Below are 17,589 nucleotides of genomic sequence, written 5' to 3'. Positions count from 1 at the left end.
TATTTTTATTCATAACCGCAAATTATCCAAAAAAAAAACGAAAAAACCCATTATTTTTGCATGTTAAATCGTTGTTTATTCGTATAAAATGTTCATAAAAAAAATTACCCCTACTTTTTCTGGTTAATAGAAATTTTGCCGGTTAATTTATTCGTTCCGCTGACCTCTAGCCACAAGTAATACTTTTTCTGTTAATAGGGTCATTATGCAGTGTAACTTTAACTTAATTTTGTGCCTTTTTATTGGTCCTATGTATTAATTTTCAATTTAAATGTATTAAGGCTAGAGGTTTTCGTGGGCTTCGTAGATACATACGTTTCGTAGACCTCAGTACACTTGGCCTTCTTGGTCCAAGTCTAAAAGATAAGGTGGGGATGGAGGATGAATCCAGATCACGCGGCGACCTATCAGTCCTTTGCCAGGTTATATTTAATTTTTTTAAATATTAAATTAGGGACAGACATTTTTAACCAGGTTTTAAATTGAACACAATAAAATTTTAATTTAAAATTTCTATAATTTAAATACACCATAAGAAAGATAAGCAATACAATTATAAAAGGATTAGACTACCAAAATAGTATAAAAAATATCACAGAAATGAGGATAAAATTTTCCAAAAATTAATTACGAATCTCTGGGATTTTCGGCTGAGCCTAATGCAAACATCCAACGCACAAAATCAACAAAACTGATGACACAGGCTGGATTACATTCAAGGCGTAATCGGACTTCGTTCATTTGGTGCGCGGTAACCAAATCTCCTAAGTTGAAACTCATGTAACGAAATTGCTGTCCGCTTATAGCTCCATTCCAACTTCTTTCGCATTGCAGCGAAGCCATTTCTCTGGTGACGGACACTTTCATGATTCGGGCCAGACCGATTGCGACGTTCGAGTAGAGGAACGCCCCTCTTTGTCCGGGGTCGAATATCCGCAGGAAGACGGCCATTTCTCCTTGGCTCACGTTCCTGCCGAAAAGTCTGCTTTGCGACGCGTAGAACTGGCACGATTGGAGAGAGTCACCGAGCCGGCCGTAAGTGCCGAATGCTATGTTGGCGTCCGAAAAGAGTTGTTGGACGTACTCCGCGTAATTCATCACCACCCGGATTTCTGTTCGTAAGTGGTCATCAGATTCACGATGCGGTTCAAATTCAAAATTAAAAGTTTAAAAAAAATAAAACAAAGAAAGATAAGAAACTCAAATCTGATATAACTTGGCGAATACAGTTTTCCATAGGGCTACGTCTATACTAGCGCGAGGCTTCACTATACGCTAGAAAGATAAAGCGATAGACTTTGTTTTGCTTTAATTTTTTAATAAGAACGGCGATGCCTTTTAGTTCCAAATGTGAACAATTGTCTATTGGCAACAACTGATACGTGACAACCGCAAATAGACAGCGCAAAAAATAATGCCCAATTAGGAGGCAGGTGGGGAAGAAACTAACTTCTGCTCAACGGGTGGTTCAAATGTACAAAGAAGGCTGTGTTTATGTTTACAAAATAACGTTGATAAACTTTAAACGAAATCTTTATATCAAAAATCGTTTGGCTAATATTTGTCCAATTGGTTCAAAATGAAATGTTGAGCACTTTAGATTTTCTTATATATTGTGATATCTTTCGCCTTCAGTAGCACTGCTGTACCTAAGAAAATTAAATTAAACAATTTTTTTTTTAAAACCATTAGCCCACCAAAGATTTTTGTCAGGTAGGCTATTTTTTTAATTTTTAAGACTCATTATTCGCCAACGAAAACTACAGCTGCCTCACCTAGTCACACTGCCTAGAACTATATTTGGGTGATACTGGTAATGGCGTTATGCGAAAATGCACGTTTTATAACATCAATTAAAACATTTTACTAACTATTTTAGAATATTTTTAAAGCGTGTTCGAATGTTTCGTATTAACCAAGGTGTATATACAACATTTATTTATTAATTTTGACCTGCCAATAGGTGTTAAATTCGTAATAGAGAGTTTAATAACACTATGAGTAGGCCTTGAAGAACTCACACACGGGATCAGTTTGAATTTTAAAGTTTCAAAGGTATGTAGGAAATTTATTATTATTATCTTCTCATTAGAACAAGCCCAGATTGTTCTAATTTCATAGACTAGTAGCTTCAGCATTTTCAAATATGATGTATAATGTATTTTAAAAAAATTATTTGGTATATTAGTGAATCGTTCCATGCTTGAAAATTTTAAGTATATTGGAGAGTAGTCTCGATCCATAGAAGAAGGTGTGCGGATGCTTAAAGGAAGTCCGAAAGGATCTTTGAATTTTTTTCTTTCGAACGAAGAAGATGGACTTGTTATTATTGAAGGATACGCAATACAATCGAGCCAAACAAAAGGGGAGCCACATTCTATAAAGTTAAAATTTGAAGTCAGTGATGGAAAGCACAGCATTGAAAGTGTCTATTGTTCATGCAATAGAGGGTAAATATATTTTTTTTTAATAAAACCCAATTCTTTTATGTAACCTGTTTTACTTATTATTCTAAAAATTCAGGCTTTTGCAAACATACAGTTGCTGGTCTATTTTATATATAAAGATACTGAGAGCTATCCCAACTTTCTGACTTTAGAAGTGGTGTTAAATAAAGGAAAAGAACTAACTGTGCCTTCAGTTTTGTACGGAAATAAAATTTTTAGAGTTGTAAGGGTTAAATTTGCCAGGCTTAAAAAGGTGGATGTACTCTTATTTGGTCACTTTGTTAGTCTCAAAAATTTATTTCTAGCTTTTAGTCGGGATGAAATATTTGTGGAGAGTCCATTTGTAGCGAAGATAATATCAATTGAAGAGGCAGTGGCACAAAATAAACTTAGTTGGAAAGGAAGGAATTTATCTACCAGCTAACGATTGTAGAGGCTACTATGGAAAAATTCAGCTAGGCCTTTTCATTTTTTGTCTATTCTCTCAAGGGCTATTTTTTATTGATATGGTCAAAATAAATAATTTTTATTTTGGATTTAAGTTAAGGAAAAGTAATATTTAAATTTACACTTCTAGTCAAGGAAAGTTATATTTTTAATATATTAAATTAGTTCCTATTTTAAATTTTGGCCAATTAGTATTTGTAAATAACAAATGAACTGAACTATTTATGTTATGAATTTTCTACTCAAAGTCATAATTTATGTTAACTAGTAAAAAGGCAAAAACAAATGTATTATAGAATTAATTCGAAGTTAAAACAATTTAAATTCATTGAAGAAACCACTTAATTAAAAATTACAATAGAAGTTAATAAAATATCAATAAAAATGTTAAGATATGCAAATAAGTATAAATATAAAAACCATTTAAATTTTCAGTATTATTTTTAATAATATTGGGATCTGCGGCAATAGCTTTACATGTTAATAATCAACTCGAAAACTCATACCGAATCATCAGGGTGGCAAAGATAGGAAAATTGGGGTCCAATACAAAAAAGAAAAAATATGCCTTTTTAACGCGTAATTTTGTGGGCCTCAATGTAATATTTTCAAGCGATAATGACAATGGAACGGCTTGACCTAAAATTAATTTAATTCATTAGAAATTCCTTATTTTGCAGTATATAATAAAACAGATCACCTTTAAAACGATTCCCAAAACGTAGGGTCCTCTCTTTTCATTTAGATACAGTGGATTTGTAATAAGTCTACATGGTAAATTATTGCTTGGAATGGCACTGCATTTCATGCGTCTCTTGAACTCTCTTCATCTACATTATAGTTATTATGATAAATATTTAATAATATTGACTTTAAAATCCGTAATAAGTAAAATTTGTGTCTCACCATTTCTTTCTAAAAAGTCTTTATCTTTAAAATGGGCGCTGCAAATCTGTGCCCACTAACTAGTCGTCTTCCCTGATTTTATATTAGTTAACCACACATTAAAAAGATTTTAGTAATTTGGAAAATTGTGAAACGATAACTCCAACGTTCTTTTCTCGCCATTTACTCGAATTGTAATATTTTAAGGTACAAAAAGGTACTTTTCAATTTATGTCACCTCTGGGCCTACAATCCGCCATATTAATCGTTTGTTTTGATCAACAAAGTACGCAGACAAACCAAGCTGCAGGGGTAGCGACTGCGGCGCCGCCTATACCCGTTTCGCTAGCGAATAAGGATTTTAGGGTTTCCGTATTAACTTTGTAGTTTAACAAAATACGCTGACTATTCGTCGAAATATCATTTTCTGTGATACATTGCAATAAACGTTTTAAGAATTTTTAAGTTAACTCCCAAGATTTCGCTATTTTAAATTTCTGGGTTTCTTTTTGTTAAAGAAACGCTTTCACAATTGTAAATAATAATTGTAAAGTGTTGTATAGTCATATAAATAATAACATTCTATAATATACATTCAAATATTCCCGCGTTTATATGTAAAGTTCATAATTTACTCAATAGAGGTAACTCGCCTAGCTAGACAGATTAGAGTTAGGAGATAATGAATGTGATCAAAATCATATCTTCTTTACTTATCAATAAATAGTATTTAGCGTACACAAATGCAGTCCTTCTTTATAACAACTCACGACACAACACAAAGAAGGCGCAATTTTGAAAACCCTCTATCGCTATGTCACTGACTTGAGCATCCCTCTTTATGAGAATGCATCGACCTACTGTTTAGTGACAAATGCCTCTGGGAGGCAAATAATGTTGTGAGCCTCTGGAGGACGACCCAACCAGTGGTTATCATAATTCCGCAACGGATATTCCAGTTCCTCAGCTTAGCGAAACGTACGACTAACAACTTTCAAATCGATAATTTCCGGCTATTTTTGCGACGTACTATAATTTCAATATCGTACTATACAGGGGATCGGAAATTGCTCTGACCATGCGTTTTTCTCAAAAACCATTTTCGATACATTTTTAAAATTTGCAGGGCATTTTATTCGTAGGTTAGAGAGAATGCTCTACAAGTTACTCATTGAAATGTTATGTCTAAAACCTATCTGTAAAAAATATTTTATAGAAAACTATTAAAATTGTTTCCTTGCCAATAAATATTCCCTGATAATTTTAGAATTCGATATTAAATAGATTTTGAGAAACATATCCTGTATATACAGGATTTAACAAATTGCGCTGACTAGACGTTTTTCTCAAAAACTATTTTAGATAGAGTTTTAAATTTTCCAGGGTATATGTATTTAGTCAGGAACGTTTTAAATCGAAAATTTCAGAAAAACAATTGTTAATATTTCATGGTTTTTAAATTTTATTTTGACCGGTAGGTGATGGAAGAAAAATTACAAAGAGAAAGTTGTGTACTTGAAAACGTACAAATTAAGTTTTATCATTCAAAAAGACTAAATTGTAACTTAGTTATGAGATCAAGACAAAAATTAAGGAGGAAACAAGTGTTTCATTGGAGCTTTAATTGTTTTTAAGACTAGCGCATATCAATTAGGTATCTTGAGTTAATTTCCTATATTCAATAGGTGAAATAAGGTTGAGCTGGTTTAACTCCGACCTACTGCTAGTTTAACAAAACATGTTTCTTTTATTTAATTTGCTTAAGTCTAATTTTCTATTTAATATTTATTTCAACTTTTTCCACACTACAAATCACCCTCGCAAGTTCGTTCAACAATTCCTTATTTCTGTTGAGCAACGCGCTTTAATGATAACACTATTTTGGGTGAAGCCAATCAAAGCACCCGATGAGTGTCAGAAGTCTCGTACGCGCTACCTTTACCCAAATTCCAGTCATAACACCGTTCTTGGAGCTTTCGCTGTTTCCAGAACCGTGGGAATGTCATTCCTTTTGTCTAAGGAGGTGGTCGCCAATACATCAACGAATAAGACAATGCCCTAGCCTACTTTATTACATATCCTCAAGCCAGAATTAGAAGGGCAAGCGCAGATCTCAAGGAGCCTCGTCAGGAAGACCCGTCACAATAATAACTTCCATCCATATCGAGATAAACTACATCAAGCGCTACAGGACACAGACATAAAACGGTGATACTATAGTTGTGCAACTGGGTTACGGATATGTCCGATGAATACCCTGATTTTAATCGTCTACTTCTGGTGTCTGAAGAATGTTCATTTTCACCAGATGGGTCATTTAATTGACAAAACAACCACGTAAGGAATGAGCCCCAGTAGCATTAGGTTTCCCTTTATAGTCGGCTAGCAGTCTACTCAGTCGGGTAGGAGTCGAAGTTGGCAAGCAGTCGAACACGGTAAATAATTATTGTTAAATTTACAGTAATTTCCCTGCAGAAAATTACCAGGAAAGTTCCTGTTAAATTACAGGTTTTTTCTACTAAACTCCTACACCGTTAGGGTTGGAAGAGTAGGTTATACATCGATGAATAAGAAATGTTTTTAAACTCGTTATCCTTACCTCCAATTTTGATGTAGGACTTCAACATAACCAAAATTCGTTTCGGCACCATGGCTTTTTTATTTTATTTATTGCACATTTATCTCCAACCGATGGAGAGTGCAAACCCAGGTCAGCTAGGAAAGCTCTCATTTCGTGGTTTATTAATTTAATATCTCAAACGTAATTTCTCTTGTTTGGCTTTGAATGCTTCATTTAAATATTTTTTTCCACATAAGGTCGTTACAGTTGGTTCTTAATTTGTGGTTATTAGTCAATGAACCTGATATTCATTGTAAAATTAGTTTTTCACTGGTTGCGTGACAAGGTGATTGGAAACGTTCCTAATGCACCAAGTTGTAGCGAAAGCGCAAATTTCCATGAAATTTTAGTGCCTTTAGCAAACTAGCTTTATGTGTTTTGTCGAAAGCGAACACGTTAGCAAAAATGCGCGTATGTATAACTTTTCTATGAATATAATATTTAGGGTAAATTTAACTACATTATGTGGGTTTGATTTATTTTGAAATGGTTAACATTATATACCAGAGATTTTCCGGGGCACAATCAATCTGGGCGTTTGGCTTTCTTCTTAAGTATCGGTATAATCGTAGGTAAGACACGTCGTTTTTCCGCGATATGATTGTTTTTAAAAAAAAAGTATATTTTGTCCGGGAGCTGTTAGTGGGCTTTGAAACTGCGTGTGATAATTCGCAAAAATTAATGCCATCAGCTTTGATAATATTCAGTAGCGGCGCTAAGGTTTTTTCACTGGTGGGCTAATTATTTTGTGGCCCCTAAGAATTTTGTGGCCCTTACAACCATGGAGTGTAGCTACACTCCATTTTACAAATTTAGTGACCCCTTATAAATTTTCCAGGAAGCGAGAAGAACAAGGTCGTTTTATTGTTGCGGCTCTCGTCGCGTTAACTGGACCCCCTATGACCTTGTATCCGACCTGGAGGGGACACGTGCACGCCCGGGGTATTTCCCTAAATTCCCTTTCTATTCTTTCTATTGTCCATTCAAGTTTATCTCAATTTCCGCACCCTTCCTCCCGGATCTATCTGTTTATGGTTTACTATCTTATTGAGTAAACAAATTGATTTTGAAAGTTTTTTTCCGGAAAATTTTTCTTGGCAATAAAACAAATTTCTAGAGGTAAAGAAAATTCATAAATTAAAATATGTGGCCTCTTAATTATAAATACGTGGCCCTTTTAATATAAATATGTGGCCCCTCTCAGAAATGCATGGGGGCTAAAGCCCACTTCAGCCCGCCCTTAGCGCCGCTACTGATAATATTAGGCAAGGTATTTTTACGAAACGAAACACTATCAAGAGTTCTTCAAACATTTTGTTTGTAACCTTGACTTTTATGAACGCATAATTTTTTAAGAATTTAAAATTCAAGCGTATATTTGCTAGGCCTGACAGAGAAGTCTAAACGGTTTTTAGAACGTGTATCGGTCTTAGCTCTATTTGTCAAAAAAACTTATTAAAAACCATCAATTCTTCTTATACCAGCCAACATATTTTAGCGGAATGTTTCATCGACAATTTTATATTCACAGCTAACAGAAAATTAAGGGATATATTTGTCATTATAATAATAATAAAAATAATGTAAACATGATTTAATATTTGATATATAAATTAAGCGTTTTCTGTATATCTAGCGATTGGTCAACAGTCTAGATATAGAACTATATTTTGGTCTTACTGAAAATGGAGTTGTTCAAATGAAAACACTGCATAACAGGCTGAAAATAAATTAACGCTTCACTGTTATTAACCTATTTGAACAATTTTTAATCTGTTTATTATTTTTTTCCTTAACTGTATTTCCATTTTGATGTACAGGGTGTTTTTATTGCTCGAAAACAATATTTTTTCAAAAACTCTAACTGCTAGAATATTAAAAAATTTAAGTTCGTTATTCTAGCAGGGGGACACGGTTTTCTGAAAACTCATCGATTTCTGAGGTATCCGGATTGATATCTTAAGATCCTAGAACACAATTAATACCCTTAACACAACGAATTTAGGTTTACAATTCTAAAGGTCAAGATCAAAAATTCCTTATATTTTGATCTAAGAATTCGGTATTTTTCAGAGATAAATATTGAAAAGTCGACAAAGCCATTTCCTAAAGATAAACAATTTGGTCACGCCTGCTTTAAAGTTTAATACTGAAGAGTAATATTGCAAGATCATGGCAATATCTTAAAGCTTAAGTTATGTAATTTCTATTAAAGATTCTTACAGATGTCCGTAAGATAAAATATACAGAGGAACGTCTTCAGTGGATATGTCAGGAGCTATGTTAAGACAAGTAGTGAGGCAGCTCGGCATCTTGTTACATAAAACGAGGGGTACGATGTTTCCCAGTTTATTGTCCAAAGAACCGAAACGACCAGCGCTTAACGGGAAACGAGCTCTCACCTGAATTCGCACTTGAAATACTCTTGAATACGTTTGAATGGTTTTAATTTAGTTTCCTAAGTGGCCCCAATACTAAATAGATTACGACCTCGCTTACCCATTTTGACTGAAACGTTTCGTGCAAAAGGTTTAATGAAATTAGACAATTTCTCCATCCATTTCATTACCAAAATTATAAAGTATTTTTATTCATAATTGGGGATATTGTGATACGATTTTAATAGGCCGTAAAAGAAAATGTGTTTTTTGAAAAAATGAAATCTGCCCAGTATCTCATTTGTCCCCTAAAACCTTTTTTCCACTAGTGATTAAATCGCATATAGGTGCCAATTTTTCTTACTTAAAACAGTAAATATTCTTTGGTTCAAATACATACATTACTGTTCTCACCTTATGCTTATATTCTCAATAAGTGCAGAGTGAGGGTTCTTTTGAAAAGCAAAAGCTTTGAAGAAGGTGGGAAGGTAATCTTCTGCTACTCTGAATCGGCAACTTTCTTTTAAATCTTCTCAAGAATATACTTTGTCTCTTCGAGCTGAGAGCGAATCGTCTATTCTCAACACTATCGAGAAACCATTTTTGCTTTCTGACGTGTCGATTAATTAATTGACCGCCTTTTGCTGTTAATTCTGTACACTTGCGTTATGACTTGGTCCTTTTCTGATAATGTCAAAAAAAATAATTTTATAAGAGCGTCTGAATAGTGGTTTTGAAATATAATATGAAGTTACTTGAAAAATATTAAAATCCGAGGATCCATTGATAAGAAAATTTCCACACGAGGAAAGTTTAAAAAATCAGCTGATTGTCTGAAGAAGTGCATTTCTTTGGGGACACTCAAGTGCGACATCGACACACCGGAGAAGGCTTTCGACAAGACGACACTACAAATTATCAAATCGCAAAGCATCAGTCTTCCTTCGTATGGCATGTGACATGCTATCAGATAATTGATATAACTCGTTAAATTATATCTTGAGCGCCCAGTTACTTTTGTTGATTTCCAACTTACATTGTCCAAGCAGTATGCTCCATTGCGAGAAGAAAACATACAAAATATTAGGCCACAACTGTTTACTTTGGTTTCGTAGTAAATAATATCGAAGAGTATACACCCCGGTTGTAATTCCAAAACACAAATTAAGATACGCGTATACCTAAGTTATAAATCAATATTTTGAAAAGTTAATTTTAATTATAAAATAAGCTTATTGATCCGCATTTTGGCGGTACTACGCCTGAGAAGTACAGCACGAACCACGACACACTCAAACTAGTTTTATTTCCCGATTTATGTACAACTTTCGATTGCGAAATAGCTTATATTTTTAAATTGCTAAAAATAAAAAATTATAATAAGTTGTTTTTAAACTAAATTGAAAGTTGATGATTGGGTGTCACTCTCAGAAGGGGAAAAAATTGATTTTCCTAATTGTTAATTTTATTTTTTCATTTCAATTTGAGAAATGAAATGTTATTTGTGTTAATAAAAGTACTAAGTACTTCCTTTATCTAATGTTTGAACATTTATTAATCTAATTGGAAATATGTAAGTGGTATATTTTCAAGTAATATATCTCTAGCCGGAAGACTCTGAAATACATAAAATAACAATTGAAGTTTAAATGAGTGCCAATGACATTATGATCTGCAAAGAATGATTCATGTTTTGACAAAACGAGTATCCACTCGGTCTACACCACCTATATTTACACAATTAATATGATACACACAATTTTGTTAAGATCTAGAAAGTAAAGGAAATATTGTCCACGAACTGGCGTGCAACTGAAGCTATGAACTTATTATCATTTACAACGTTCTTAAATCGCTTTACTACGATGTGTTTGTCTTACCGGCAGGGCGAAGTTTTAAGATTTTAATGAGGCTTTATAATACTTTCTAACTGGCCAGAGATTAACGCTCTCCAAGGCAGACCAAGTTGTTATTTGGTATTATAGGGCCAACGTGAAAGCTGCTCTTATCGTACACGTGGTTTAAACTGCAGTGCCAACGCCGTGGGCTCACGGTAAAGTCCTGCTCCTGCGAAAGAATAATATCGTTAAGGGTATAAACAGATCTATATTTATAGGTGTATATGATAAAATTCCACAATCTTTTATTAACCATGACAGCCAAATAATTACCGAATAGGGTCCCCGGTTTAAGTAATGCTCTTCTGTACTAAAGGTCCAACGCCAATGAGAAATGACTGACGCGGATCTTTGACGTACGATGTAAACCGAACGGCCGGGAATCTGTCGTATGTCACGGTGAAAGTGTGAAATACGGCGTCCAATACCTAAAGAAGGTAAAATAAATTTTAGTTTTTTATTTGTACTCTACACGTAAGTACTCGCAATGAGTATTTAAACACAATATGTGCATGTAACTGCATTCTCATAATAAGTATTTATAAATGTATATTTTGATAATAAACAAATGTACCTACTCGAAACTGAGGACCATAGTATGGTTGGTAGTTCATAGGATAAGATGTTTGAGACTGACTCAAACCTTTATAAAAACAACCGCGCGCGTAAACAAAACACACATCACGCGTCGCGTAACATTCTCACACACAATTTTACATCTCTAATCCCACGTTATAATTTTTACTGGGTGTTTTTTCACCTCAGCGGTTTATAAAGTACGCTCACCGGTGCCTTATATGACCCCACTCATTTAGGGTTAATCAAACGTGCGCTATTCATCGAAATTGCGATCTCAAAACAAATATAACGTGATCTCGATGCGATTCAAGCGTTTTAAAATAAAAATAAGGCAAAACCTAATACTTTCAATATACAAAACGCAATACAATTTTAACACAGTGTAAAAAAGTACTTAATTTTGGTAGAGATTAACATTGTGGATCGCGACCACTTAAGTAAGTTGGTTATTATTTATGAGTGCGAAGGAGGGCAAGAAATGTGCCGATTCAAGAAGTTCAACCAGTGGTCCACTATCCAACACAAAATTGAGAATCCGTTTGGCCAGCATATGTTAGATATCCGAGGTTTCCAATTGAGCCATACCAAGATGATCGAACCTTTAGCCGTTTAATAACTGCCACAACAAAGTATATGAAAAGAAGTTTCTTCCTCGACCTGACATGAAAAATATTAAAATCCTAAAATCCATTCTTGAATCCACATTAGGAAAGTTGAGAAAATCAAGTAATTGTCTGATGAAGGAACTTTCTTTGGCAACAATCAAGTGCGACATCGTTACACCGGAGAAAGCTTTCAACAAGACGACACTACAAATTATCAACCCGCAAAGAATCAGTCTTCCTTCGTATAGCATTCGACTTGCTAAAAGATATAACTCGACAAATTAAATCTTGTGCGCCCAGTTAAGTTGATAGTATTACATAGTATACTCACCAGTTGTTATTTCAAAACACAATGCAAGATAAGCGTTTACCTTTCAAAATCCATATTTTGAAAAGTTACTTTTAATAATTAAATATGCTTATGCATCCGCATTATGTTAGTAATACGCCCGAGAAGTATAGCACGAACAACGATACACGCAAGTTAGTTTTATTTACCGATTTGTGTAGAACATTCGATTGCAACAAATAATAAAATAAGCAAAATATATTTAAATTTTTGTTTAAACTAACAAAGTTGAAAGTTGATAATCGGCTGTCACTCTCAGAAAGGGCGAAAATGTAACTGCCCGAGTTGTTTTACCTCCCCTTCCATAAACTGCAACCTTGAACCTCTACATAGTGGAAGAGAGTAACAGTTGGAGGGACAATCTTTAAGGCTGGCCAAGTAAGGCTTTGTTTCTTTTTAAACCAAGGTGTAACGTATCGTGCTGTGGGTTGAATAATACCGGGGAGGCAAAAATACGGAATCACTTACGATCCCCTCTGGAGTAGGATCATTCACGGATTCAAACAAACAAAAACAAATTGTGCATGGATCTGCTTAAAACATTACCCGGTTTGATGAAGAGTCTGGGTCCACCTCGGATGTTAACATACCCTCTAAAACATTGCAACGCAATACACTCCGTAACGCTGCAAGGCCTTCTAAGAAGGAGGTTCAGTCATCCTTGGCCCTTGGGTGACAAAGAAACGCCTTCCCAATCAGCGGCTTAAAAGCCGAAGGAGCGTTTGCCTCCTATGTCCTACGGTGAAGCAGTAGGGCTGCTAAAGATAGCCATTGTAAAAGATGGCTTTTCGAAGAACCTTATCACAGAGGAGATAATGAGCACGGTCCAGCGTGGGATTCTGGAAAGAGTTGAAGGTACACCTTTGAGTGAACCTCTCATCAGGAATTTCCACCTGGCCGGAGGTGCCATCACATACCTCTGTGGGGATGCTACAACTGGGGAGTGGTTAGCGAAGGCTTTCCACCAGATAGACTTCGTTTTGGAGGGCATGAAGCGTTTAGTATTAAAAGCCAATAAAATACCGAAAACGGGAAATGTCGCCTTCAGGACTGAGAATGTCTGGACGACAAATCCATAAGTTCTCCTAAGAAGGTTGTACCTTTACTACAACCGGCTCAAAACCGGCCGTTGGAAAGAAGTAACCTCTGCTGTGACAAAATCTTCATCCGCTGGATTTTTCAGATTGAAAGGAGGTAGAATTTTCTGCCTACACAGGGGCGGATAGGGGCAAAGTCTGAAAAAACGCAATACCTTAGCGCACCCTGAAAGAGTGCAAGAGGGTTCTGCTACTGATATGTCGGACTTCCTTCTGGTAGAAGAACTGAGCGACACCCCCTTGGGCTCCTTGTCGGATATTTCACCTCCACCGGGAGAGACGGGTCAGATCAACGCACGGGGCCTTCAGATAGAGCTGCAAGTGGTCTTGCTGTCGAGGGGGGTAAGGTAAGTCCTGTACCCACCGTCTAAACCGGCCATTAACACAGCACTAACACCGGCCAAAGTGGTTGGGTATGAAGGTGATTCAGATTAATCTGCAAATTTAAGTTTAGTTTTTAAATTGATTATGTTATGGGTTTGTGATGCCCCTGTAATTTTTTCACATTTCTCGGCCTGCTTCGATTCGTAATGTTGCTTGAGATTGTACTCCTTAAGCATCGAAATTCCTTCTTTGCATATTAAATAACGTAAAACTGTTCAGTCCATTAGTCCTGAAAAGTACGATTTTCATCTCCTATCTTCATTTTCGGTATGAAGCAACCATTTCTTAAAATCCAGATCCTTCCACGAACGGTTATGGTTTCAAATTTAGGTAATACAGAGAAGCGGACGACGCTTAGAACAACGGCAAACGGGGCGAGAATTAAGGATTTTATTCAGTTGTCGCTTCAGAAAAAATTTAAAGTTATGATGCTGCTTGCTCGATGCTGCAGCTGTTTTCCAGGAGGAAATGATAACATAACAAAATGCACTATATTTTTAAAATCTAAAAGTTAAGTGTGGGACGCAGAATTGGGTTCGTGGGCGTCAATTTAAAGCCCGGCGGGCCGCGATACATTGAACTAGGATCAAGGTTTGCGGGCCGATATTTAAAGCCCTACGGGCCGCACGTTGGCCATCCCTGCACTAAGGAATTTGCTGGAGGTTCACTTACCAGACTCTAAAGTCACTGATACAGAAGTCTCTTATGATTTTCCTCTTCGGTTCAAAATAACTAAAGAGGTAGATTGGAATGTGGCCAAACCAGGTTTCACTCACTCCAAGCTTGTATGGGCTATAATGTCATTTAAGCCCTACAAGTCTTCTAGGCCGGAAGGGGGTGAAGTCCTTAAAAAAAGAACTGGGGCGCTACCTGGGTACGGCTAACTTCGATTTCACCCGTGATCGAAGTTGGCAGTACCGGCCGCTAGAAATGTACGTCCCACTTCGATGTTTATCGAGATTTAAGTTGGTCGTGCCTAGGTACAACTTGAAATTGTTATGGTATTTCCTACGGGCAAAATTAATAATAAATTAACACACCCTTTATTCGAGACTGCGAGGCTAGGCTAATATGTCACCGATTTATACGTATATTTTTTAAATAAAAATTTATATTTTCTAACAATCATTGTGGAAGATAACCAAAAAACAATAATCGTGATTTGTAAATATGACGTCCTTTGCTAATATTCAGCCGTATTCTGCATGACCCCCTAGGCAAGAGAGGAACCGCCCTCTTGCTTAAGAAGCTCCGGTTGGCTAAAATTAAAACCACGCTCTCAGAGCGTGATCTTGGTGTAATGGTTGATCCCTCGTTGCGTTTTTCTAATCAAGTTAACAAAGTGTCTAAAAAAATTCGTTCTACCACTGGTGTAATCCGTCGTAACCTACTCTTTCGCTCCCCCAAAACTATCCAGACTCTCTATAACTCCCTGGTACTTCCCCACTTGGATTTCTGCTCCCCAGTCTGGAAACCCCACCTTCAATCAGACATACTTGCCCTCCAGAAAGCCCAAAATTATTTTACTAAACTCTCCCACAAAATTTCTCGTCTCCCTGCCACCACTCGCCTGCGTTTGCTTCGTATCGACCCTGTTCACCTGCGTCATCGTATTAACAATCTCTGCTTGCTCCACGACTTTTTCTACAACAACTTATTGCTAAACCTTTCTGATTTCTTTTCCGTTAACCTCACTCGTACCCGCGGTCACACCCTAAAGCTAGCCAAGCCTAGAGTCTCTTCCTCTCAACGACAAAATCATTTTTCTCGTGGGGTCATAAATGATTGGAACTCTTTACCCAATGATATCGTATCAATACCTAATAGACACACATTTCGCCGCCAAGTCTCTGACCATTTACGTAAAATATTCACCCCCTAAATTTGTTATATGAATTTTAATTTAGTCTATACAATTTGCTCCTATAATCTCTAATATTAAATGTGTTTTCCTATGTTTTTCATTACATTTTGTCCTTAGTCAATGCTTCATAATTGAAATGTTTATAACTTTTTTTTTAACTATTTCCATAAAAGTTCTCCCCTAAATTTGTTATATGGTTTAAATTTAGTCTATTTTCTCTTTATACTAGCTTATTCTTAATCGCACAATTTACCATTACTATTTAATTGTTATATTCATTGCTTCTCATTTGAATTAATTATAACCTTTTTTTTTCTCGTTATTGTTTTTTTTTTGTTCCACCTTTACTCTGTAATCTGTTTTTGATGCTCAACAAGAAGCCCTACTGGTGGCTTATTGAGCAGATTTAAATAAATAAATAAATAAACAGTTCTCCCTCCCCCCATTCAAGCCTTCTTGCTTTGGCCCTTCTATTGGCTTATCACACGTCATTACTATGATGCAAAGATGATATAGATAGTTCAGTTCAGCTTACGGCAGTTCACTCATAGACTATTTAATATGGCCTGGACTAAGCAATAACTTAATAGTCTGGTTATTTTCAGCTTCCAGCTTAGTGGCGTGCCATCTATTTGTGACCCTCATAATTTATCTACATTCAGTTCGCCATCTATTTGTAACCCTTAAAAATAAATATCATTTTATTCGCCATCTATTTGTGACCCTCACAAATTATCTACATTTAGTTCGCCATCTATTTGTAATCCTTAAAAATAAATATCATTTTATTCGCCATCTATTTGTTATTGTTAAAAATAATTAAAAAGGTCAATAATTATAAATAACTATTTTTTGTTAGAATTAATTACGGGGATTGGAGGGCTGGGTTGAAACAAAAAGCAATTGGTGGCCTCCCATTTTACGTGGTTGAATGGTGCACCTAAGACTCGTGTCCTATGATGGTAGGGATGACGTTCCCTGATCTAAGAAAGGTCACTCGGGGGTGGCGGGGGGGATGCCAGAGAGTCTCGAGGTTTCTTTCATTTTTGTCTCCAAGCAGAAACGTCCGGGTGCCTTTGATCCTGTGGCGACGACCTTGGAAAAAGCGCGCTTTTGAAGGGATCTTGCTACCTGGTTGTGGGCGGGAGGCCCGTGAACATGATAATGGTTCCCTGAGATGGTTGTGAGCTGAGGCGATATTACTGGTCTAGTTCGGAAAATTTTGGGAAAAAAAATGGATTGGGATGGCTCGGAATATATTGCATCACGGTCTTGTGACCGAGAGAAAAACACTTTCATTAGCGAGGGATTTAATTTTAACCTTGCTGAAGGCTGGGATTTAGTTAATAATTTATCTTGAGAGAATGGTTTAATAAATTAGCTTTATTTTATATTTTATAGTGGGAGTTGATCAAGTTCTATTACATGTATTATCTATATGTAATTCGTTTGTGGCGTTCAAAAGTTATTTCAGTTTTTTAGTTAAATATAGATGGTCAAGATTGCAAAATGTAATACCAAAAGTCACTAAAACACCGAAGGGTTATATGATACTGTAACCGGACGCTTAAACACACTAGAGTGACGGGGTTTTTATGAAGGCTGGCAGTAAAGTAGGAAACGTGATGATTAATTAGGAAATTGAAAAAAGGTACTTAATATCAATTTTATATGAAATACGCACTTCGCAGTGCCAATGATTTACGAAGTAGAAGCAAGACGCGCACTTGAAAGTTGGAAAGAAAGAAGCAGGGCGTACCCTGGAAAAACGGAAAAACGAAGGCGGGGCGGCACCCTGGCCCACCCTGGTCCGACTACACCACTGGGCTGGATGGAATTTTAACCATCCTACTGCAGGATGGAAATGATATCTGTCCTGTGTTGTGTAGAATCTACAGTACCTGTATTGCTCTTGTGCATATACCGGGCTCTTGGAAACATTGAAAGGTTATCTTGAGGCTAAGGCATTCAGACTAATCAGCCTAACTTTATTTTTCCTAAACATTCTGGAGAAATTAGTTGATAGACAGAAAATA

At 36.0% G+C, this 17,589-nt stretch overlaps 1 protein-coding gene across 1 annotated transcript; it reads right to left on the bottom strand.

Moving 5' to 3' along the window:
• Positions 1 to 627: 627 nt before the first annotated feature.
• Positions 628 to 1,098, bottom strand: LOC149956297 (calmodulin, striated muscle-like). The gene has a single exon (XM_090166833.1). The coding sequence runs from the start codon at positions 1,096 to 1,098 to the stop codon at positions 628 to 630; it is 471 nt and encodes a 156-aa protein (XP_090022959.1).
• Positions 1,099 to 17,589: the final 16,491 nt, after the last annotated feature.

This window comes from Leiobunum rupestre, chromosome 2 (assembly GCF_980474605.1).
Source record: "Leiobunum rupestre chromosome 2, qqLeiRupe1.1.hap1, whole genome shotgun sequence".
Classification (NCBI taxonomy): Eukaryota; Metazoa; Arthropoda; class Arachnida; order Opiliones; family Sclerosomatidae; genus Leiobunum; species Leiobunum rupestre.
Note: the sequence above shows the minus strand (reverse complement) of the source record. Positions and strands in the feature narration are given on the sequence as shown.